This window comes from Aedes aegypti, chromosome 2, assembly GCF_002204515.2.
Source record: "Aedes aegypti strain LVP_AGWG chromosome 2, AaegL5.0 Primary Assembly, whole genome shotgun sequence".
NCBI classification, from domain to species: domain Eukaryota; kingdom Metazoa; phylum Arthropoda; class Insecta; order Diptera; family Culicidae; genus Aedes; species Aedes aegypti.
The window spans coordinates 15858099-15883860 of record NC_035108.1 but is presented as its reverse complement, the minus strand read 5'-3'; the positions used below and the strand labels follow the sequence as shown (position 1 = coordinate 15883860).

Sequence of the window (25762 nt, the reverse complement as noted above, 5' to 3'; positions counted from 1 at the left end):
ACATAGGTACCCGCAAAACAAAAATTTCATGCCAACTAGCACCGCCTAGAGGCAACATTTCGAACCTCCTGGCTTTTTTAATGGTGGCGCTTGACCTACTGAACAATTTTGCCGAAGACGCCATCTATCTAAATGTTCAGGATCCTGAGATAACCGCAAAACAAAATTTCGATTCCCACTAGCGCCGCTTGGTGGCAGAATTCCGCATTTCAATGACCACCGCATATTACCCCATAATCTACTGAATAATTTTACTGAACATCATTACAATTTAGTTTGACTATTTTTTAAGATATTGATCATTCATAAAAACGGTCGTTAATCTGAATTTCGGTCGTAAAAAGAGGTTGGAGTGTAGCGATTTTTATTTATCAAACCAATCTCTGTAGAAAACACATACATGGCCGCACTGGAAAACAACCTGACAAACATTGGACGTTTCGTTTTCTTCTTGGTGGGTCGCAATTGGTGTCGCGCGGGTGCCAATTTGTGCCATATGGCGCGTGACCAACAAGAGGCGGCAATATTTTTTCTCAAGATTGCCGAGCCGCGTCTTGGTCGCTGCTGGGTTTGATGTATGTTATAAAACCGCGTGCGGTCCGAAAGAAGTAAAAGCAGATCAGATGCACCGATGGCGCGAGCAAATATGTTGGACTCAATTATTTGATGATCGGTCAAATTAGCCGCCTTTGGACCAGAAATCGCGCATAATGATCATCATAATTTGGTGGCAAAAGGCCATTATCGATTCGTTCATCAATAGGATTTCGAAGGCGATGAAGGCAAGAGGTGATATTTCTTAATCGGATCATTTTTTACCACTTGAAACGGAGTGATAATGATGATATGGCAAAAGAGTCGTTGGTTTGAGAAGCATAAGTTTTTCCACAGCGCTGTGGGGCGTCAATCAGATTAATTTCGAATTTCGTATTTTTTTTTTCTTTTTTTGGACAAATTGCTGGACAACGGATTGTTCACTAGCCATTACAATAGTTGAACGATTATAAGTCTGCAAAGTTACTGAAATACACAAATCGTTTGAATTGATTAGATTTCGAGTGGCGTCGATGAAGGTCAGACTGGGTCAAAAATGCAATAGTCCAAATTGAATGATGATCCTGAAAGAGGTTGTCCACTTTCATTTATGATATTCATTAAAATTTGAAGGGTTTTTGAAACTTTTCATGACAATATCGTGTAAGAGAGGTAAACTTTCATAGGAAATTAAATCAGATTGCATCGAGTTAGGGAAGATCAACTTAGAGAGGTTTCAACTTACAGAGGGAGAAAAGTTTGCTAGATTGAAGGGACCGAATATTCCATTGAGTTAGGAACAGAGGCGCGTCCACGTTCGAAACCATGGGTAGGACAAACGTTGGCAAATATTTTGTGCACATTGAAGCTAAGAAAAATTTTAACCCTATGGAATCCTAAATTGGAAATTTTCAAGTTACTGTATTTGAAGGGCTCAAACGCTAAAGGCAGGGCTGTTACAAAAACTTCAAAATGTTATCCGCAAAAATCGCGACTTCTGAAATTCGATCCGCGCCTGGAAGTACCAATCCGCGCCAAAATAATTATCATTGAAACCTTCATGTCACAATACCCAATCAGTTTTTCCTAAAAAATCTTAACATTTTTATGGAAACTTAATTGTTTTAACAAATTTCTGCACTTTTCTTAGTACCGTAATCCAGGGGCAAATTAATCACTATATATTTCTGTTTATTATGCTTAGGAACTGAGATATTGTTAACTTAATTTCGGCAAAATCAGTTCTTCGTTGATCTCCATCAGTGTATGTAACTATTTTTTTAAGGAAATTATAATTTATCATAAACCTAGCTCGAAAATTAAAAATTGAAAATGATCCACTGGTAAAGCGACCATATATGTCCCGCGAAACGCGGTACACCCTGTCGGATATCATTCCCAAACAAACATTATTTGTATTGGATGTGTATTCTCCAAACATTTTAGGTCTATATCATGATGTAAATGCTCAGTTTAGTCAAACAATTAGATTTGACGCAGTAATATCATGTTGAAAATTGCGCTGTCCCGCGAAACTCGGGACGTCTGGTTACCTTATCCACTGGGACAAAATTGATTATCATTGCGTTGAATCTGAAGAAACATAGTAGGCCTGACGTCCAGACCGTCAGTTTGAAAACTGAGATCTTTTAGTGAATACACGTTGTCAGTCGATATTACTTTGTGAACTAAATATGAATAAACCCTAAGATAGTTATTTATATATGTCTGCACAATTTTATAAATTAGTAAATAATATCACAATCATAAATAAAGCAAAATTAGTAATAATAAATTACTCCATCTACTTTATGTGGGTCACCTTATACAGAAAATGCCGTAAAAAATTCTTACAGCTTTTGTATTTGAATAATTTTATTGCGAATTGTTTTTTGTTTTACCTTGTAACAAGCACGTTTTCCAAAAATAAACGGTTTTATGATTGAAAAACGATGCTAGTTATGCAGTATGATTTTAAAATCGAGTTCAATAGTTCACATTTAAGCTGACAACACAATTCATATACTCAAATTTCGCATACACCAGCGCACCAGCGGATTGTTCAGAACTGACTTTTCCAACAGTATTGCTTACACTTGAAAAAAAAAAACTGTTAATATTTCTATGCAAAACTATCCTTATAAAAATAAAACTGTTTAGAATTTTAGCACGTAGATAGCACCATTAAAAGGTATTGCTTTTTGGTACCGACCTGGGAGGGAGGAACCAATACAAAATTTCTTTACGTCACAGAGAGCCGAGATTTTGCTGTCACGAACTATCACTGTGAGCCCGGATCTTAAACAGTGGACAAACATGATAAAAGCGCGTAATAGTGGTTTCTGCGCTCGTGTAAATATACGGTACATGTCACCAACACTACTTTAAAATTGCTGGTGGAAAATATAAACAAAGATCAGCTGTTCCCAGCAAAATCAAATGGCAGTATTTTCAACCAGCAAATTTGCGCATGTGTTCGTGACACCGCTCGGCGAGAGCTCAATTAGCCAAAGCATATTTTTGAATTTCATCAAAAGTAGCAAAAATCGAATTAGAATCAATTCATGCACATTCAAAAGTAACGTCACGAGAGCACCGTTTATTCTAATTGAATATAACGTATTGGAATGAGGTTCTTTTTACTGTTTTCAATAAAAACTGAAAATTAAACGCATAGAAAACTGTGGCCCTTTTTCAATGTTTGTCCAGAAAGATCGAAGGTACACAACAAATGAAAACCGGCTATCTTCACCAAGTCTGCCTTGATTGTCTTTGGCAAACTGGAGTTATCTTGCAGTTTGGAAAATTGTGTGTCAAATTTCGTGTGTAGTATCTGTGCCTCCCTCCCAGGTACCGACCAAATTCGCCGAATGACCCCGAATTGTAGTAATACTTTATTACTCCGGCAGTAATAGGCCAATATACAGAACATTGGATTATACATTTAAAACTCTTTCGACGTTTCGTACAAGATGCTCAACTTTCTAGCTCCAGATGTGAGCAACTAATTTCGATAAAACCACTACAAAATCTTATTGATATATTGAAACAAATGAAATTCAAGATTTGTTGTGACACTGGGCAGCAATGAACAATCGGTCGGTTTTCAGACAGACTGGACCAAGTGCTTTTTCATGGGTCCAGAAAATCATACTTCAGGTGCTCGAAATATCAAAATATTGGCATCATATGCTGTAATAATGGAACTTATCTATTTGATGATACAACTGTTCTATAATGGCATCAAAAAAATCAAAATTAACAGTCCTTAACGTATCTTTAGAACGCCAAATATCATCTGGTCCAGTCTGTCTATCTAGTCATCAACCAATTGTTCAACGTACAATGCGTATATCAAGTAATATCGAGAATCTGACTAGGCGTGAATATGTTGACTCGCAGATCCTTTCCTTATCCCACTAACCCAATATCTTTTCCACTGCAATTGTGGATATGCAGAGGTACACTCGGTCTCTGGTAACAATGGTTTCTAACTAACATTCTAACTGAAACTTTTACGATGAAATTATTTTCACTGTGTTTCAGTTAGAGAATTGAATATAGAGAATACATTTTCTTTCATGTAAACTTTCTTGATTTTGAACCAAAAAAAAATCGCTATTTTCTCAAATCAATGACGGATTCCGACCCCTTAATATTCTAAATCTTTCAAACTATTGGAGGAAAACAAGGAAATACCTAAAAAATAATAACTAAACGGCAAAACTGGGCCCCAGCGACTAAACTATAAAGTACACTTTACAGCATTTAATGAGACGAAGATATTTTACATTTTTAAATACAAATTGCCCAGCGATGAACTGTACAACTTGTCGTATCAAAACAATTTATTGGAGATTTTTGTGGCATGATTTGGGAGATCCGCGATTTTCGCGACAGAATTTCAGTCACTCGCGATTTTTGCGCCTGGCGTACCAAATCCGCTACAAATCCGCGAAAATCACAAAATCCGCGAGAATCGCGAAATCCGCGAAAATCGCGAAATTCGCGACTGTTGTAACAGCAGACAGTGTAAGTGACATTTTGGTCGGTTTTGAGTTGAAGAAATTCTTCTATTTCCAAGTGTTCTAACGATATTTTCAGGTGACTTTTCCGCTCAACAGAAGAAATAACATGATTCCTAGAAAACTGGCTTGTTTTTTTTTTGACTCTCATACAATTTGTATAGAATTAAAAATTGCAGTGAAAGTTCGAAGTAGCTTTTCTCAAAACTAGTTTTTTTCACTGACACCCTTTTGCTTCAAACCGCCTCATTATAATACCAGTCGTTACTACAATACTAAGAAAGCTTTCTGTTTTTACAGGGCTAGTGGCGACTAAGTGCCCTAAAAATAGGAAATTATAGACCTCTTGCCTGAAAAAGAGACTTAAAAGGATGCTTTAAGATGCCAAACGGGGACCAAGAAAACAATACGAAACCTATTAGGAGCCGGGAGATAAGAGTTTAATTATTTCATAGCAGACATTTCAAGATCCAAGACCTTTTTGGAATTCCGTAATTTTCTCCAGGAATTCAATCTGAAATTTATTTAGACAAAATGTTCACATATTACCCTGAAAATTTCTATAGGAGTTTTCCTAGGGCATTTCTTTAAAAAAATTGTTTTGGATACCTCAAAAATTTAACCTGAGTTTACCCAAGGAGAACCACAGTTCTCCTCCTGATTTTCTCCATTCCTGATTTTCTCCAGGAATATGCCATTGAAACTATTCTGATGAATAAATCCGTGAGACATTTCTGAAGAAAATACTGAAACTTCATATAAAACTAGTGTAAGTTTTAAATGCACACTTAATGAACAATGATCTCTGAAATAACTCCTGGACTCTTGAGAAAGTTTCAGAAGATTTCCTAGATAATTTGCTCAGATAATGTAAAAACAAAATCAATCAAATCTTGAGATAGCATTTCGCAGGATTTTCTCGAAAATCATTGGACAGAACCTCTATAGAAGTTTGTGTAGAAATGATCGGAAGAATTATTATGAAAACTTAAATAAAGTTTCAAAAATTGTATGGGATTTTTTTTGGAAAACTTTTTTTTTTTTTGAAATACTGCAGGAGTAATACTTGGATGAAATGCTGCATGGATTCCTAGAAAAAAAAAAAAACAGATTTTTTCGAAGAACCCCTTAAGGAATTTTGGATTTTCGGGATAAATCGTGGATGAATTCTTGAAGAATTCCACATTAACAGGCGGAAAAATTCTTGCAGGATCTGTCTTGAAAAACCTCTCATCTATTTTATGTTTCAAAAACTCTGAAATAAACCTTTGAGGATTTCCTCAAGAGAACTACTGTAGAAATCTCAGGGACAACTGGAGAATTCAATTGAAGGATTAGTAAAAAAAAAATTCCGTGGAATTTCTAAGATAGTTTTGGAAAATAAAATCAAAGTAATACATGAGAAAATTACTGGAGGTAGTAGCTTTGGTGTTCTAAAGGAATCGTGCAGCAAATTCTGAAAAAAAGCCTTCTAAGCATCTTTTGAAAAATCTTTAAAATAAGTTCTGGGAGAATTGGTAGATAAACCTATAGAAGAATTTCGGAAGAGAACCTTGTAGGAGACCCTGCATAAATTCAAAATAATTCTGTTGGACCCGTTACTGTCTCTGAAGATTTCTCTCTGCAGTCTGTACAATTTTGCATCAGGATTCAATGCAAGCAGTATTAGGAAAAAAGAGACTTTAGAGATATTTTTTTAAATAGAGACTTAAGAGACCTCCCATTAAAATAGAAACCTACTCTCAGTCCTGTCTCCATAAACATTTATTGTTTTCAATTTTATTATTATTCATATTAAAATATATTAATAACCTCTGGTCCTATAACACTTCCCCGAATACCATTACCCCGAAAACCATTTCCCCGAAAACCAGTACCCCGAAAACCATTACCCCGAATGTAACGTTACCCCGAATGACACATTACCCCGAAAACCATTACCCCGAATAGTAAATTACCCCGAAAACAAGTTCCCCTAATACGACACTTCCCCGAAAATCAGTGATGCACTTCAAGAAATTCTTCAAGGAAGCTCGCGAATTTGAGCCTGAAAGTTTTCGACTTAGTAACTACTACTATTCCTATTAGTGATTTTTTATTCAATCATCGGCTGTTCTTTCGAGGTTGTATAATGGAAGTGTAAAAATTTTAATCAATGATTTTCTCTTCATAGAGTTATAGGCTGTTCTTTCGAGTTGTACCGTTTGAGTTGAAGTCTGAGCGACAGCGGTAAAAAAAATCGACTGACAAAATTGTCTTGAGCGAAATTCAAAGTTGACAGTGACTTCAAAAAATAAATGAAAATAAGCCCCTGTATTACTTGTCTGTATTACATCTTGTCAGTATTACAATTTCCAACAAGAGATTTGTCCTTCTTTTAGTTATCGGCTATTCTTTCGGAAGTTGCACTTGCAAAGTGATTGTTGGCATCACAGTTATTGACGCTTTCAACAGTGGTTTTTTCTTCTTTTATCATAGGCTGTTCTTTAGCGATGTACTTTTGGAATAGTGGTCAGTTTAATATCAGTTATCATTTTCATCTGACATTTTTCAAACCATAGTCTAATGACATTTTAGAATATGTTGAACTCGCATTGCCTCCAGCAATATAAAAATATAATTATGCATTACCGAATAATATAACGCTTTTGAAAGAGGGCGGGAAAGGTCTCTAATATTAACATGTCAGCATTATCATCAGTTCGAAAAATGATTTATTGCTGTGAACACAATCATTCTCACAAAATCAAGTACACGCCTGTGAGTAAAATTTGGGTTCTCACTTGGCTCATGAAGAATAGCTGTTGATTAAAAGAATAATAAAAATCTTTGATAACATGAAGAACATGAATTCAAATGAAAATCAATATTCTATGAAATAGGTATATGGGATTCATTTGTCGGATCTTCAATTTTTCGTGCCAAGAAAATTCGGGGTTATGGTCCATTCGGGGAAATGGTATTCGGGGTAACGGACTATTCGGGGTAATGGTTTTCGGGGTATTGGTTTTCGGGGTACTTGACCATTCGGGGTATTGACTTTCGGGGTGATGGTTTTCGGGGTAATGGTATTCGGGGAAATGTTATAGGATCATAACCTCTATATTTATATCCTTTTTAAATCAATTTTTTTTAAATCAAACAAAAGTAGACCGAACTGCTTTTCTTCACAACCAGCCAGATTGTTCTAATTTCCTAGATAACAAATTTATTAACAGCCTAAAGTCTATTAATTTATGTACTTTTTTTGCATCGAAGCTATCCTAAAATGGTTAATAGCAAAAGTTTTCATAAAAAAACTGAAGATTCATGAAAAAATGTTCATCGCGCTGAAACTCCATCAAATATTTCACTGGAATATCTTCACCTGCAAAACCAAAAAAAAACACTCCGAAAATCGTCATAATTAGCTCTAAATATGTTTTTGGACGATGCCACAAATATCAGTAGAAGTTTGATCAAATACTTTTTAAGGAACTAAATGTGGGAATTCTATTGGGATTGCCTTGAAAATCGTCAATAAATTCAGCAATATTTTGATAGATTATATTAAGACAAGAGTGATCGCACTTTCAAAAAATCGCTAGCACCATCACACTCGTGCTGTTCATAACATGATGGGACTGGTTTTAGATCATTCCAATTCATCCAAAAAAATTTCAAAAATTTTCTGATAATTTACTATGGAAGTTCCAGATACTTCTCAAAAATAACTTCCAGGAACGCTCATGCCAATTCATCCCAGAGCATTCACCGGGTTGGTTGTAGATATTTTGAAGAAACTATCCATTGAAAAATCAAATAAAAATCAAATGTTTTTCTAACGATTTAAGTAGCTTCTTGTAACAATTTTTACAATTAGTTTCCGAGGATTTTCACTATAGATATTCTCAATCGTTCTTCACACGAGCTTGTATGTATATTGAACAGATGATAAATAGTTTAATTTATTTTCCAAGCTTTCTTCTGATCTTGTTTTTTTTTTTTTTTTTTTGATAAATCGTGGGTAGGACAATCCATTGGTTGTCCTACCCAGGTGTTTTTGTGCGTAGTACATGTCCTACCTGTCCTATCCACTTCTCGCGCCCCTGGTTAGGAATATTTGACTGTACTATGTGTAAGCAGGTGGCTCAGTAGCATATTTGATAAAGCACTCGCCTAGCATGCAAGAGTCGTACGTAATTCCACCCTGAGTTTGTGACTGTATTTGATAATTTCACTCATAATTTGTCTATCTTTACACACGTTCAATGTGTTAATTAATTTAAGCGTCAATGTTCTCGCCAAAAATTAAAAAAATTGCAATTAGGCTATGAAAATTTATTGTTTAAGCTACCATATCATATTACAATTAATCGAAAGAGATATAAAAACTAATCAATAAAAATGTAATTGAAATTAGTGGATTGTACATCGACAACTTGTAATAGTCTCTCATTCTATCATAATAAATCGAACAGAAACATTACCCACTCATGAGATGACACATGTAACCAGCACAGTTTATGCAACACCTTCTCATAAGTCATTATGCGCCCACAAGCCTGAAACATCGCTTCTCATACTACAAAGAAAAAATGCCACAATAAAGATCCAACATTGCCAGACTACTTTCTAAAAAAACAACTGTTTCACATAACAACTATACGGGACATTCGGACCCCGAACAAGTCGCTTCAATTCTTATCCCATTGGTCCATCACAAACTGCTGTTGATTGCACATTATCTATCCTCTACGTTTCTGTGTCGTTTCTGCTAGTCGTTGTCGTCATCGCATCGCAGTCAGTGTGGGAATGCTAAAACTTTGCATGCCATAAAAAATTACTTTTGCACATTTCGAACAACCTGCCATCATCAACAGTCACTAAGCGGTTAAAAGTAGCAGAAGCAGCACCAACAATTCAATCAGATGTTTTTTTATAGTCGTTGTTCCCGTTTATGCGGCTAAGGGGAGACTGGAGTGAAACGGTACCCACAATCCACCATGGCTACAATTGGCCCTATGCCCACAATCGACGCTTCTACCCTACCAAATTTTAAAGCTAAGATACGTCACGAACATTTTACGCTAATTTTAAAATAATTGTATTCAATCCCGATATCCTCTGGATAAATCGGAAATTCCCGGGATTTTAGACATAAAAACCCCTAGTCCAAGAAAACAAAGTCTCATTTGTTAAAAAAAAATATGAGTTGCATTCAAACTTTCAAAATCGATGTCGGACAAAAGTCTACGAGACGGAAGGTGTGTCTGAACAGCGCCCTCTTTGAGAGCAATATTAAAAGGGAAACCACTTTTCCCCGATTTCCCCAATCTCGCGCACCCAACGAAAAGCTTCACTTTTTACGCAAATTGAAAACCACACGCTGTTGGAAGGGAAATTACCTTTTCACAGCTTGACTTTCTGCATTCACCCGAATTGTGCTAATCGGCGCTGGCCAAGGCCAACAGCAACGGTTTTTTTTTAGCGGGTCGATTTCGCAAAATTTAGGGTTCGTCGCTTTTTTTTTTGAGGGCACAATCGCCAGCCAGAGAATTGCATAATCGTCGCCGTCTTTGAGTAAGTAGTATGTTCAAGAACTCTTACCTTGTTGTACGAGCGGCGGGTCCGAAAGATGGGATGAGGTGCTCCTCCGGGGGGTTGCAAGGGGACTGCCGGCTCCGGTGTTACGGTTTGCACTGGACGGGGAGGTTTCAGGGTGAGTTTCTTGAGCACGGTCACCCGTTTGTCGCACATCAGCTGGACGTCGTCGATTCGCTGGAGAACCTGTAATGTGGGGAAAGAGAATGGGAATTGTGTTATTCACGTAGAAGACTAATCTCTTTAAGTCTATTTTTACCACAAGCACTTGATAGATTTTATTTAACCTTACAGTTTAGAAGTTTGAAGGCTAATTTTCTGCTAAAAAGGAATCACTAAAGAAAATTCTCGTCGATTGCTTGCAGAAATTTTCTACAGCTACTCACGTTTGAAATGACATTTCTTTTCAAATGCGTTCTCAGACGGCACCGTGTACTGCGATCAGAAAATAAACATTTTCTTGAATGATTCGTTGCCTGAATTTTCCAGCATCACAGCTGTCACCCAGCATACTTTGTCTTGCCCTAAGACAAGACGCGACAGGTCAAAGTACAAAAACGAAACCAATTGCCTGTCAAAAAAGACCACTTCTCATTGGTCGTTTTGGCAAAGGCCTACTTTCACATTGTTGAGTTGGATTGCAACAGGGCACTTTGTTGCTAGCCCGGCCGTGTTGCTAGATCTTATGTTAGAGTGTTCATCAAAAGTTTGAAAATTTTTCATGAAATCTTTTTGTTTCAAATCTTTTTATTTTCGGTGTTCAGTTTACCGCATGTGCTCCTAAAATATTAAAATTCATAAAAAATACAGTTTTTTTTAATTGAGAGCCATTTAATGAAAATTATGTTAATTTTCTCAAAAATATCGTCAATTTTGAATGTAAACCTGAGTTTAAAAAAAAGCCCCCTCTATTGCATTAAATTAATGAAGCGTGCAATAAAAAAGAAATAACATTACAAGCCTTGATATTTGGAATTGTTCACAAAATTTGCTTAAAAAGAATACTGGTAGCACTGGATTTGTATCGTCAAGGTTATCGACTGAAAAACAACTGGGCAGTCTTAGTTGAGCTGTCACGTCCTGTCCTAGGTCTTGCCTACTGTGATATTTCAATTCATCCAAAATTTAATGTGTGGGAAATCTTGACTTTTCCAAATTCATTCCACAACTTCATATTTTATAAATCGATGGATTTTTAATACATCGTGCTCTCCATAAATCGATATTTCTATAACTCGATGTCTCCTCTAGTCGATGTCACGTGTATGGTGAATTTCTCTCCATAACTCGACTGTCTAAAAAATAGATATTTAAAAATCCTTCTTATTCGGTGAAACAGACTCTTGTTCAAATTGTAATAAAGGTTCATAAACAAGTAATTGAAAATATTGGTGTTTGTTACAAAAATGATTTTTCGATTAAGTCATAAACAATTCTCAAAATTATCTAACACATCCGAATCTCCACAACTCGATATTTTCCATAACTCGATGATTTTTTTGGCCCTTTCAAATTTCCTTACATCGTGCTAACGGTGTCTTTTTCATGTAACTTTGCTGATAAAATGAAAATAATCCATCGGCAACTTTTTTTTTAAATGTTGTTGTTCGTAATATCATTTTAAGTGCACCGTAAATTAATAAATTTTGGTGAGGTGAACTGTTGAAACGGATTTAGATGAAAATTTTGCATGCTCTACTTTAAAAGTCGATATTTCTATAGCCCAATGTCGCTTATAAACTTAGACTATTCATTGTTGAGAGCCAATAAAAACATACACATTTCAATAAAAGTTGAAAAGTTGAAATATGAATTATCGGTAGATTGACATTTGTTATATTTCAACAATTAATATCAACAAAATTGCAAGGATGGTAGTAAGTCTCTTTTAAGAGAATTGGTCTCTATTTTAATGCAAGTCGCTATTTTTAATGCGAGGTCTCCAAAGTCTTTATTTTAACGTAAAAATGGTCTCCAAAGTCTATCCTAAAGTATTATCCTTATTTTGCTTGCAGTGAATGTTGATGCAATTTTTTTCAGGCTCCAGAGAAGCCGCCAGAGATTATAACTCGACTATTCTACTGGCGCTTCAAGAATTTCGTCTCAGATTCCTCGAGGAAAAGCTCCAGGGACTATTCTAGTGATTTATCTAGATATTTCAACTAGAATGCTTTCAGGGACTCCTACAGGGATATCTTCAGAAATTCATCTGCAGTTTTTCAAAGGATACATATAGGATTTTCTCAAGAATTTGCTTCAGGAAATCCTTGAGGACCCCAACACTAATGCCTCCAACAATTTCCTCAGGGATTATTTTGTTTTTTCAAACGCTATCCTACGTTCCCCTAGATATTTTTCCAAAAATCCTTCAACCGAATTCTCCAGTTGTTATTTCAGGAAATCTTCCAAAATATTCTACAGAATTTCTCCCAAAAGAAACTACATAGACTTATTCTTGAGTTTTTGAAGACATTTTAAAAGGAACTTTTCCAAGATACCCTGCAAGAATTCATTTACTTATTAACGAAGATTTCTTCTAGAATTTATCTACGGTTACTGCCAGAAATTTCTCCAAAAAATCCTTCAAAGGTGATACGAAAAAAAACTGTTAAGAAGGATAACAACATTATAACATTAGGCAGGATCACGCATTTTAACAATCTGCACAGCAGATAATAAAAGTTGTCGTTATAGAAAAAAAAACAGTCGAATTCAAAAGTTTCTGTTAAGGACTTTTCCAGTTATTCATCAATAAATTCGAACTAGGACTTTCTCCAGCAGTTCTTCCAAACATGACACAAATAATTTCTTAAATTAAGATTTTTTTTTCTTAGATTTATTGTCTGAAGCAATTTTTAGAGAAAATAATGCAAATATACATGCAGTGACACTTTTCAGAATTCCCGAATAAAAAGTCTTAGAGCTTAGAAAAAAACTTGGTCTGATTATATGAACATCAAACTTTAATCTCCTAATTCTTATTCGGTTTCGTTTTGTTTACCTTGTTCCTTGTTTGGTCTCTTTTCGATCCCTTTTTGTTCCTCTTTGGCCTCTTTTCGGTCTCTTTTTTAGGCAAAAGTTCCTAATTTCAAGGCCCTCAGTCGCTACCAGCCCTGAAATCATAATAGCTAACTCACCCATGTGATCACCATAGTATTAAAATAAGGATTTTCTTGTGATTTTAATATATTTTTTTGTTGGTGTACATTATAACTTGATAATAACCGAGTCAGGGAGAGTTGACATATTACATTTCAAAAACTAACATAATACTTACATAATACTGCTTTCTAAAAGAAGTCATCATTATTGTATTGAAAATACAGAAATCAATAGGGCGATATTCAAAACTGAAAAGGCACTGAAGGAACTGAAGCAAAGAAAGCACCATGAAACATGAACTAAACACAAAAAGTTATGAACTCACATTACGCTTGATTTCTAATCACTACTTTTTCGATCCAGTTTCCTAATTGCTTGTAATTGCTTGTAATTCACGTTTTTAATTTTTTTTTCCATACGTTTTGACTACCATTCTTCCATGCGCTTGTATTGGAAGTTTGAGAAATTATAGAATCCAGCTTAGCCAGCTTAGTGCCAGTGAGAGAAACCGAATGTGCGAAAGGTTGTGGGAGAGTTATCGAGATACCACTGAAAAAGAGCCAAGTTTGAATATCGCCCTATTTAACGCACTTTTCTCCCTTACATTTTTTTTTGTAAAATTCTCGGAACGATTCTATTGATTCTAACTGTCGGTGGCAGATTTTCTTAGTTTAACCTTCCTTCAGTCGCTCAAAAAATAGTTACACCAGCGGTCGCGTCGTGTACTGAGTACACGCGGAACAATTTTGGTAATAAATCTAATGCTAAGCAAGATAGAATATTGCTGTCTTCGGTAAATTTCTTTAGTTCAACGGTACCAATTGGTCAATGGACAAATCATCCTTGCCCTTCAGTGTCCATCGGATTGTGCCCCGGGGGAACCGATGACCGCAATGCAACATCTCGAACACAAATATCTCAGAATCCCGATTTTTTTACAAGACGATGTCTTCGGCAAAGTTGTTCAGTAGGTCAAGGACTAACATGTGATAGGCAGCTTATTTCGAAATTCCGCCACCAGTTGGCGCTAGTGAGCATGTATTTTTTTCCAACACTTTTTTTTTTTCTTTATTAAGGTGAATTTTAGCACATTGACATATGACTAGTTCTTCACTTGTAAAACACACATATCTCAGGATCCTGATTACCAAGAAAGATGCTACACGATATACGAATGCGAATGCAAAGAAAGCTCTCAGTCAACAACTGTGGAAGTGCTCATAAGAACACTAAGCTGAGAAGCAGGCTCTTGCCCAGTGATGACGTTAATGCCAACGAGAAGAAGAAGAAGATACAGGATTTATCATAAAGCTCAAATAATGTTGAAAACAATCAGATCAACGACCGGTGGATGAAGTGGATTGAGTTACTAATCAGGGTGTCCATTCAAAATCAGTTTTGAAATTTCCGGATTTTTCCCGGATGTCCAAGAAATTAAAAAACACATTACAAAAAAGTCCTGCGACTCAATATCGGGGCTGTTACAACAGTCGCGAATTTCACGATTTTCGCGGATTTGGTATGCCAGGCGCTAGAATCACGAGTGACTGAAATTATGTCGGGCAAATCGCGGATTTTCCAAATCATGCTACAAAAATCGCCAATGAATTGTTTTGACACAAGTTATGCATTTCATCATTAGGAAATTTGTATTTAAAACTGTAAACTCTCGTCATCTCATTGAGTGCTGTAAAGTGCACTTTATAATTTAGTCACTATGGCCCAGTTTTGCTGTTAAGTTATTAATTTTTGCAGGTCTTTTTTTTTTAATTTTCCTCCAATAATTTCAAACATTTTGAATATTAAGGGGTCAGAATCCGTCAATAATTTGAGAAAATAGCGTTTTTTTGATCAAAATCAAGAAAGTTTACTTATAAGAAAATGCATTCAATATATTCAATTCTGTGGTGTAGGAGAATATAAAAAGCGATAACATTTCGTCTGTAATTCGATATTTAACAAAAAACATTAAAGAATATAAAATCTAAAGGCACTTCCTAAGATGATTAGGATTCATTGTGTATCGAGATATAATATCGGAAAAAATGTCAGTTAAACAATTTGCTACCATTCTCAAAATGCACAATCCGAAAGCTCATAATTTAAAAGTCGATAACGGTGGCAGCCACGTCCTTACGGTTACCGAGGAAGGGAAAGAATGTTAGACGACAATTGTTACTAGAGACCGCGTATACCTCTGCATATCCACAGTTTCCGTGGAAAAAATATTGGGTTAGTGGGATAAGGAAAGGATCTGCGAGTTAAAATATTCACACATCTTTTATATAACGTCGAAAGAGTTTTAAATGTATAATGCAATGTACTGTATATTGGACAATTACTGTCGGACTAATGACATATTACCGTAATCCAGGTCATTTGGCGAATTTGGTCGGTATCAAAGAGCAATATCTTTTAAGGATGCTTCATACGTGCCAAGATTTCAAACAGTTTTTATTTCATAAGGATAGTTTTGCACAGAAATAATAACAGTTTTTTAGGTGTAAGCAATACTGTTGGGAAAGTCAGTACTAAACAATCCGCTGGTGCTGAGTTTATATGCAAAATTTGAGTATACAGTCGAAGCTCGTTATAACAACAACTTTTATAGTGACAAAAGCTCTCTATATCGACATTTTTCGGTCCCTTGGAACAAATTTTCATGTTATAATTATTCTCCATAACGACTTTTCTCTATTACGACGGTCCCTTGCGATGTCGTTATAACAAGCGTCGACTGTATGAATTGTGTTGTCAGCTTTAATGTGAACTATTGAAATCTATTTTAAAATTATACTGCATAACTAGCGTAGTTTTTCAAACCGTTTATTTTCGGAAACGTGCTTATTACAAGGTAAATAACCTACATTCAGGTATATAATTCTGGTTTCCAAAGTTAAGCTTCGCAATAAAATGGTCAAATGCAAAAGCTGTAAGATTTTTTTACGTCATTTTCTGTATTAGGGGACCCACATTTAGTAGATGGAGACATTTATTATTCTTATTTTTACTTTATTATATGAAAATCAATTTTGCCCCAGGGGACCATTTTCAATGTCTTATTTTCAAGCTAGGTTTATGATACATTCAATATTATTTCCTAAAAAATAGTTACATGCACTGATGGAGATCAACGAAGTACTGGTTTTGCCGAAATTAAGTTGACAATATCTCAGTTCCTAAGGATAATATAACAGAAAGTTATAGTGATTAATTTGCCCCTGGATTACGGTACTAGAAAAGTGCATCAAAGAACACAGAAATTTGTTAAAACAATTAAGTTTACACAACAATGTTAAGATATTTTTTACGAAAAATCGATTGGGTATTGGGACATGAAGATTTCAATGACAATTGGAATATATTTTTGGCGCGGATTGGTGCTTCCAGGCGCGGATCGAATTTCAGATGTCGCGGTTTTCGCGGATAACATTTTGAAGTTATTGTAATAGCTCTGTACACATACAAGACGCGACGCGAGACAAGACATGACACTTATCGTTCTTACAATCGTATTGATTGTTATCGATTGTAAGAACGATAAGTGTTATGTCTTGTCTCGCCTCGCGTCTTGTATGTGTCGTTTAGTTCTTACGTTAGCACACACCACAAAATGAGAGCTCTGTATATTTGTTTTCATTGGTTTTCATACGATATGGAAAAATTTGCTAGACTTGAACTAACATATTAATGAATTAGTTTTAATAAAATAAAAAAAATGGTTCAAACTTAAAAATAGTTTTAGATTAAAAGATTTAAAATATTTGATGAAATATCTAAAAGATCGTGACCCCCTCGAATGGGGTCTTAAAGCCCTGTGCCAATTTTAGTACCAAACGCTGAGCCCAAAAAACATTTTTTACGGTTTTTGCGATTTTGTCAGACCCCTTGGTTTAAACTCAAATTTTGAGTATACTTTGTTTACATAAACACATTAATTGACCACCTGCCAAACAAGCAGGAATTTCTAATTTTGACAATCCTTTCATTTGATTAGGTACACAATTAAAAAATGACCCCCTGTATACGATTACAGGTAGAATCTAGTTCTAACATACCCACACACTTTTTTCTAGTAAAAATAATAGATCCATGCGATGTTCTCTTCAAGTCGAGCACTCGACACTGAAGAAGTCTGTAAGTCGCAGACGAAATAGGCCTATCTGTCAAGATAAGCAACACATATTAGAGTTTAAAGGTATTTGATCGCCTTACTAGTGATTTTAGTATTTTATTTTTTTGCAAAAGTGAAGTGTTAAAGTTCAATTTGTAGTTTGAAACTCATGTTGAATTCACGAAAAAATCACAGAAACGATATTTCCAAATACATGTCATTGTTCTCCTATGAAGCTGGCTAAAACTTCTGACATAAATCCAAGATTGCATTTTCCAAGTAATCTTCAAGATTTGATCAGATATCTGGTCAAGAATGCCTAGAGGGCCTCTTTATTTTTTTTATTCATCAAAGATCTAGTCACGAAATTTGTTTTGGATGATTGAAAGAATTCGCTGTAAATCTGCAGAGATCTACACAAAATCTCGTCGGAGGCCTCATAATAACTTTGTCATTGGTCAAGGACTAGTCAAATTAGTTATCCTGCCAAGGCTTCATCAATAATCAGTATCATCAACAACCCTAGAAATCCGCCAAACGGAACTCTCACTGAATCTGTCCAGGAAATCAGAAGATTTCCCAATAAATGCCAACTTTCAAGCAATAATTTCAAGCAAAATCAGCCTAGGATCTTTTCTAGATTCCACTGAAAATCTTATTATCAATTTACTAACACTTCAGTGATCTCTCAGAAAAAAAAAACTTGTGTGTGTGTGTGAACTAGATCATGTTTATATGAACGCGTTGCCTAGTTCCGAGAACGATGATGGTAGTTCACGGTGTATTTTTGACAGTTCACGTTTTCCAGAACTCTTTTTTGAGCGTGTACGTTGAAATACATATTTTCCCGGGGTGTTCTCCAAATTCCCGGGTATTTCCCGTATTTTTCCCGGTGATTTGTAATTCCCGGGTTTTTCCCGGTTTTCCCGGATTTCCCGGATGGATGGACACCCTGTAATAAGGACGTCAACGAAGTTCGCGTGCCACTTCAACGGAGCTCTGTACGATTCGTTAGAGGCCCACAATTTCGTCGATGCGAGATAGGTCGGACGAAGTGCTGATAATTCAAGAAACACTATACTTAAAGCGTTAAATGCTATTTTCATGGCCATATCATGGAGCTTCTCTATAAAAGGTTGCCAAATATTACAATATTAATTAATTTGTCTTTGTTAATATGTTTACTTTGGACAGCCGATTAAAAGGAAGACGTTGATTGAAAAGTTCTAATATAAGAGAACGCACGGAAATCTCGAGGAATGTCTATCTAAAGCTAGTTCAAAGCCTAAAAATGGGGTTTAGGTGTATCCACATAAAACAGTTTCTAAATACTTTATTGAAGGATTCCGTTTGATTTCTCTTGAAGAGTTATCCGACGTCATATCCGATTTTCTTAAAAACAAATAACGAGCGGTGGAAATTCTACAGAGCAGAAATGGAATTGCTGTCCCATGATTAGGAACTAACATTGGAAATGTTGCAGTTACCATGCCCACACAGTTACGGATCACCCACAGTAACGGAACACTTTAACGTTCAACATCGGATAATCCACTCAAAACATTAACGTTGACGTAAAACATATTTTTCCCATGTTATACGATTTGTCTTCTACCATTTGCAAAGTTAAGCACAACATTCCACCGCTAAATAACGGTGTTTTTGACAAATGTTTAGTTGGTACCACACAGCTACCATTATATGGTCGTTTTCTGTAAGAAGTGCCATCAGCATTCATAAGCTCCCACATGTGGTAAAATTCAAATGTTATAGCATAAACTATGCTCGTTCGCTTCGATTAAGTATGAATTCATCTTTGGAAAACATTTTTCTTGATTGTTGATTCTTAATACCGAATATTAGCACTTCTAACTAGTGATCCATAATATGGACCAGGAAATGATTGTTTACCACGGTTATGGATCACTTCCAAAGAAAGTTGGATTTCTGTTATTTTAAGCATTGGATTCGAAATTTTCTAACAATAGCACTAAGGATAAAACTAATCAAACATCAAGGTTTGTAAATTTCATTTTTTAGCGGACAAAAATGGGTGGAAAACTTGGTGTGGAGCGAAAACAGTTCATGTCTCAGTTACTACAATGCAGTATCACAATACATAAAAGCATTTTATCTTTGTTTTCAGCTCTAACACTGCTATTTTTTGCAGTAATATGTGACACATTGTTAACTTTCGTCAAATCATGCAATACAGATGCATTGAGTAGAAAATCTCTTGATTTTGCGCACTGATCCGTAATATGTCACAATTTGATCCATAATATGAAAATTGATCCATAATATGGTTTTAAGAAACCGATACAATTTAAAATTTTTATGCAATCCTATGCAAATATTACACTCAAAACAGTTTACTAACCGAAGTTCCAATTTGAAACGATTCAATTCGTGCTTTTAAATTACAATGTTATGTTTTCCATGTCGTTTTATTGAATTTTATAGGTTGGACTCCACACTATTTGATCCATAACTGTGGGGTCATGGTATAATGTTGTCGAATCATTTCGACAAACATAACTGAACAGAAGAAAATTCAAGTAACTAGAATAAAATTTTGTTTACATGATTCTTATGTTATTGTTCATTGGGACGCTTTAACAAATGTTAAAGGTAATAGAAATCGTAATGTACACAGTGAAGTGAAAAGGGCAAGTGAAAAGTAAGGAGACGTTTTTCAAAAACTTTTTTTGTACCAATTTACATGAAAATCAACTTGCCCCACGGTATCTTAACACACACGAATTTCTCAAGAAAATCACCGGAAATCGATATGGACGTTTATGAATCGATTCATAATTTAAACACACAGATCGAGCGTGTTGATTTTTATCAGTGTAATCAATCAATTATTGAACTTTTTTCCATTGGCATACCTAATCATTTGTAATCATGATTTTCACAACATTTAACCACTAACAAATAATCCGGAAGTTTATAACCTATGTTGCTAAACACCTATTTTCCGGATCTGTACATTTCCAAAGGAAAAAAGTTTATTAGGGGGAGATCCCCCAGTACTGGACAGCACCCAATATCGGACAAAGTTGAAACATTGAGAAATCATGGTCCAATCAAGATGGTGTATTAGTAGTAATTAGCTATTATGCTAGCTATTAGCTAGCTATTATGGAGACTAATGTTTGCGTAGAACAAAACATCCTTGAAATATGCATGCCTTCTTAAAAAAGTACAAAAGTTTGAAAATTTAAAAAAATATTTACGTGTTGCCTTAATTTTGAGCCTATTTAGTATTTATTTTGAATATGAAAAAAATACTTTGGATCACGCAAGCATATTCAAACATAATCTTATTTTGATAGTATGAATGTATTTTGTACCATAATTGGACTAAATATGGACAAATCACAATTTTGGTTAAGCACCTCCTTTCCCTCAGTTTCGGACAGCCTGATTTGTTATATGATATCTTTGTAATTATTGCACCAGTGTCTCAAAATACATGCATTTTTCATGGATTCCGTCGATAATGGTATCAAAGATGCAATAAAAATAAGGAAAATGAACATTCAGAACAACATCGTAAAATGTGCTATTTTTCATCATATAAGAAAGAGGCTAACTAAGAAATATTCAAATTGTTCTTGTAAATGTTGCAAATGCATTGAATTGGCAATTATATACTATTCCTATAGTAAACACATTCAATGATGTTCAAATTTACAGTATTCGAGGCATTTCCAGATCGTGTCCGGTATTGGGTGCCACCTTTCAAGATCGATCAATTTGGTACTAAAATACATCATCAAAATGCAGCTTAGCTTAGCTTAGCTTAGCTTAGCTTAGCTTAGACTGACTACACATATCAATGGTTGCTATTCCGTGATTGACCGAAGTCAGTGAAAATGCACAAAGAATCAACTAGAAGTTTGGCAGGGATTGGCCATAATCTTCTTCAATGTGCATAATTCAGTGCCTCTATTTATACAGGGTCAATAACGGCGCCGGCCACGTCCTTGCAATCAGGTGGGATTGGGGGAAGGAATGTTAGTGTGTAACCAGGGACGAAAATACTCAATCTATCCTCGCCTACATTGATACTTGCTGGATAGAATCTTCGTTGATTTTTATTTGTTTTTATCCTCACCTTGACAACACAACAAAGATTGGCAAAGCGCTTGCGCAAGATTGTCAGTTTCCTTTTAACCTGCTGCTACTCAACCGCTTTTTGATAATCGGAAACAAAAAATGATACTCATTCTAACCAGCTTGACTTTTTTACATTCTGCTTCGAGAAGTTGTAATTTTTGCACGAGACACACTAAAGACGCTTCAATATAATCCATTTCGTGCATCGAATCCTTCATTACCCGTTCTTCTTCTTCTTTCTGGCGTTACGTCCCAACTGGGACAGAGCCTGCTTCTCAGCTTAGTGTTCTTATGCGCACTTCCACAGTTATTAACTGAGATCTTACTATGCCAATGACCATTTTTGCATGCGTATATCGTGTGGCAGGTACGAAGATACTCTATGCCCTGGGAAGTCGAGAAAATTTCCAACCCGAAAAGATCCTCGACCGGTGGGATTCGAACCCACGACCCTCAGCTTGGTCTTGCTGAATAGCTGCGCGTTTACCGCTACGGCTATCTGGGCCCCTATTACCCGTATAGCAGCATATTTTTTAATTAATTTGAACCTCATTGATAATCAATTTTCTAAAACTGACACTCTTCTGCTTCTGATAATCAAAAACACCAACGACATACGGGCATCGTTGTTTGTTTTGCCCATCTACTTTTGTGCCATCTTCATTGGTACAATCATATTGGTGGTGGTGCGGTTACTTTGATGGTGGCATAAATTCAGTGAATTGAGTATAGTGAGCATGATTTTTTTCGTCCCTGTGTGTAACCTTTGCTATTTGGAGACCGTGTTTGCCTCTGCATCACCACAAAGGTTACTGGGAGGGATGTTTGTTAATGGGAAGGATCGTTGGGTCACAGGATTCACTTTGATAAGCGATTAGACCATGATAAATAATGATTTGTGAGATATATACATGCTTATTTGTAAATATAATATTTTCATTTGATATGAACAATTTCTATGTAGTGGAAAATTATGCCGACACTTGAGGTGACGAACCATTCAAAGTTTGTTGAACAAATACCTAAATGTAACATTCCTACAGCTGTCAGGACGAAAGCATGTGTTATTATATTTTACTTATTTGAAAAGAAACAAAAAACTTGATTGGTTGGAACATCATAGAACACTCTTATTCTTATGCCGACACTTACAGTGGCGAACCATCCAAAGTTTGTTGAATAAAGTGAACTTTTCGCAAGTCTACACTTGTAGTGTCGAACCATTCAAAGTTTTTTTTTAATTACACTGAAACAAGCGTTGCAGTAATGAGAACCATGAACGTGTTTTTAAATTTACTATTCCAACCACGATTGAGCTATCATGAACGCTTTTTATTTGCGTTTTGTTCCCTCTCAATCCAACCGCGTCGATAGCCGAGCGGTTATCGTTCGCGCTTGACAATCGCCAGATCCTCGGTTCGATTCTGGTCTGCTGCAAGTTTTTAACCATGATATAGTAATTTTTACTATACAAATGGTGCCATGGTAAAATTGAATGCACAAAATATTCTAAATAAATGCGAATTTAGTCTGCACAAATCAAGTGGCGTTGTGTATTTAATTTAACCCTATAATATAGTATTTTCAACCGCAACGCTGTTCTCAGTGTACAAAAATAAAGGTAGGGGTGTTCTGAAAATAAAAAAAAAAATGTGAAACATAAATAATTCATGAATCAGAGTTTGTGTCGATACTCACAGTGACGAACAATTCATAGTTTGTTAAAAATTCATATTTACATCCCACAATTGTAACGATTAAATGTGCAGTCATACATATTTTATAGATTAGAAATAGTAGCATGAAACGAGCTCACCAATTGATCCTTTATCCTTCACTGTGCAGCCACAATCCACTCTCAGCCTCACTCGTTTGCTCGGCTATATAAAAGCACTCAGAAAAAAAGGGCGCGCGACCCGAAAAGGAAAAAAAAAACTTGGCTTTCTTGACGCACTGCCCAGCAGCAAGCGTCAAGGTCAAAGGATCAAAAAGAGCTAATTGATCACGCCACTTTTTCACTTACTAGACCGACGCGCGACATGTTTGATCCTGCCCTCGTCGCTCGCCCCCGTAGGAGCAAGTGTCAAGGTCGAAAGATCAAACAGAACTCACTAAAATACATCATCAAAATGCAATGTCAAAATTCATATTTATATTTTCAAATTTATTTTTGTACACTATAAAAATGATAATATTTATCATAAATGAGTAACACGAGCACATAAAATCAATATTTTACGAATTATAAATTTAGTGGCTTAAGTGTCCGGTACTGGGGGATCTCCCCCTATGTTTTTACTCTCTGCTCGTCTACAAAAAAACTATAAGCCATTTTACGAGACGTTCGAATGACGTTTTCTGGCGGGCCGCTCATTGTTGTTGTTCAAAAAACTAGCCTGATATCTGAATGGCGCGGGTCACATTTTTGTTGGCGATGATGTCCCCGTCTCTTTCAGCGCATGTTTCTACTCGGTTGCCATGTATTATGTTACCTGTAAATGAAAAATATCTTCTCTGGCTGCTGATTTCAATTTTACATGCGAAAATTAAAAACTTTGTTACACTGCCACCAGCGCCATTGTTGAATAAGCTCCTTCCAAATGTAGCGCTAGAAGAAACGTAAATAAATCGGCCCGCCAGAAACTTTCAAAGCTGGTAAACAAACGGAAACCATATGATTCGAAACGTCTCATAAAATGGCTTATTCCTAGAAAAAGTGTAAATTGTGTGTTTCTTTCTATGCTGCACGCGGTGCGTTCTCAACCCAATCTTTTTTTTACGGTTCTTCTACTTGCCACCAGATGTCGGAGTAATCGTTTAGCTTTGAAAATATTTGCCTATTGACAATGAATCAGTTTAAGCTTGATTTTTGATTTGTTTTGGATTAGATAACTACAACTAATTCGACCACGTTTTACAATCACCTCCTCAAACAAAGTTAGTCCTCGTGACAAACCATTTAACTAAATGCACAGAGGCTCGTCCACAAAAGCTCGAATTGCTTACTTACTGCTGCCCCCCCCCCAGTCGTCGAGGCCTACATTTTGCAATAGGTGTGACCGGGGCATCAGCATATAATAGGTGACACAACTTTCTTCCCCGCCGCGGAACAACGGAACTAAAGAAAATGCCAACAGCGTTTAGCAGCAGCTAGCAGGCGTCCGACCCGACATAAGAAGACCCGTGAGGGGACCTCCAGCTGACCGCACAATCGACCGATCGACCGACTGCCAGGCAGACTTAAATGGTTGAGACAGTGGTGCTAAAGCTACGGCCCACGTTGCTAAGCCGAGTGGCTAAAGTTCCCCGTCGGTCTAGGAACTTTTCGTAATGGAAATTTCCTTGACTTCCCTGGGCATATAGTATAATCGTCACACGATATACGAATGCGAAAATGGCAAGTTTAACAAAGAAAGCTCTCAGTTAATAACTGTGAAAGTGCTCATAAGAACACTATGCTGAGAAGTAGGCTCTGTTTCAGTGAGGACATAGTGCCAAGAAGAAGAACATGCCAAATTTTACTTTGAATGTTCTTATTCATAGTAAAATTTGACGGGATCTTGCCGTCAGAAAATTCCGAAAAATGCCTTTAATCCTGAAACTGTACTACGAATCCCCAGATCACACAGAGTTCGATGAAATTTCTCTGGATCTTGATATGAGTCCCGCTCAAAATATTTAATATTCCGATGGTTTCTCAGGAGTACTTTAGAGTAGCAATGGGATTTCTCAAGTTTCAACAAGCTCAGAACTGTCTTTAGATTTTAGTATTTCGTTGGGATTTCATTGAAAATCAGACAAAATTATCTATTATCTGTCATGAACGTTATTATAGTTTTATTAAATTTAGACGGCCCACATCACCGTTAACAAAATGTTAAAGTTGATATGGCCCGCAGTATACTCCACCTTGAGCACCACTGGGCCAAGACGACGAAATTGATTAAAAATGCCACCGAAGGGGAGACGAGAGCAGCTATTATCATCTGGCCGAGGGGGACCAAACGCTTAAAATTATGGCATACATATTCAGATTTGGCAGCCGGCCCCTGGCGATCAACACTGCGCACGATTACGAAATCCCGTGAGAAGTCCTAACATAATCGAGCTGCTGGAAAAGACGGATGTGCCAACATTACGGAACGAAAAGCGATTTTGGTGTTTGCGAATCCAAGTAGGTTACGTTACCGCAGATCAATTTGTCAAATTCTCAGCGACCGAAATGCCTCGCGAAAGCAACGAAATGGCTCAAGATAAATCTGGTAAATTGAAACGG

The 25762-nt window shown here is 36.2% G+C and overlaps 1 protein-coding gene across 1 annotated transcript in view; it reads right to left on the bottom strand.

Moving 5' to 3' along the window:
- LOC5576746 (guanine nucleotide exchange factor DBS) overlaps positions 1–25762 on the bottom strand; it is a 457969-nt gene that overhangs the window by 340348 nt on the left and 91859 nt on the right. The window contains exon 7 of the mRNA XM_021839979.1: positions 10149–10328. Within this exon, the coding sequence (XP_021695671.1) occupies positions 10149–10328 (180 nt within the window). The remainder of the gene's footprint in view (positions 1–10148; positions 10329–25762) is intronic.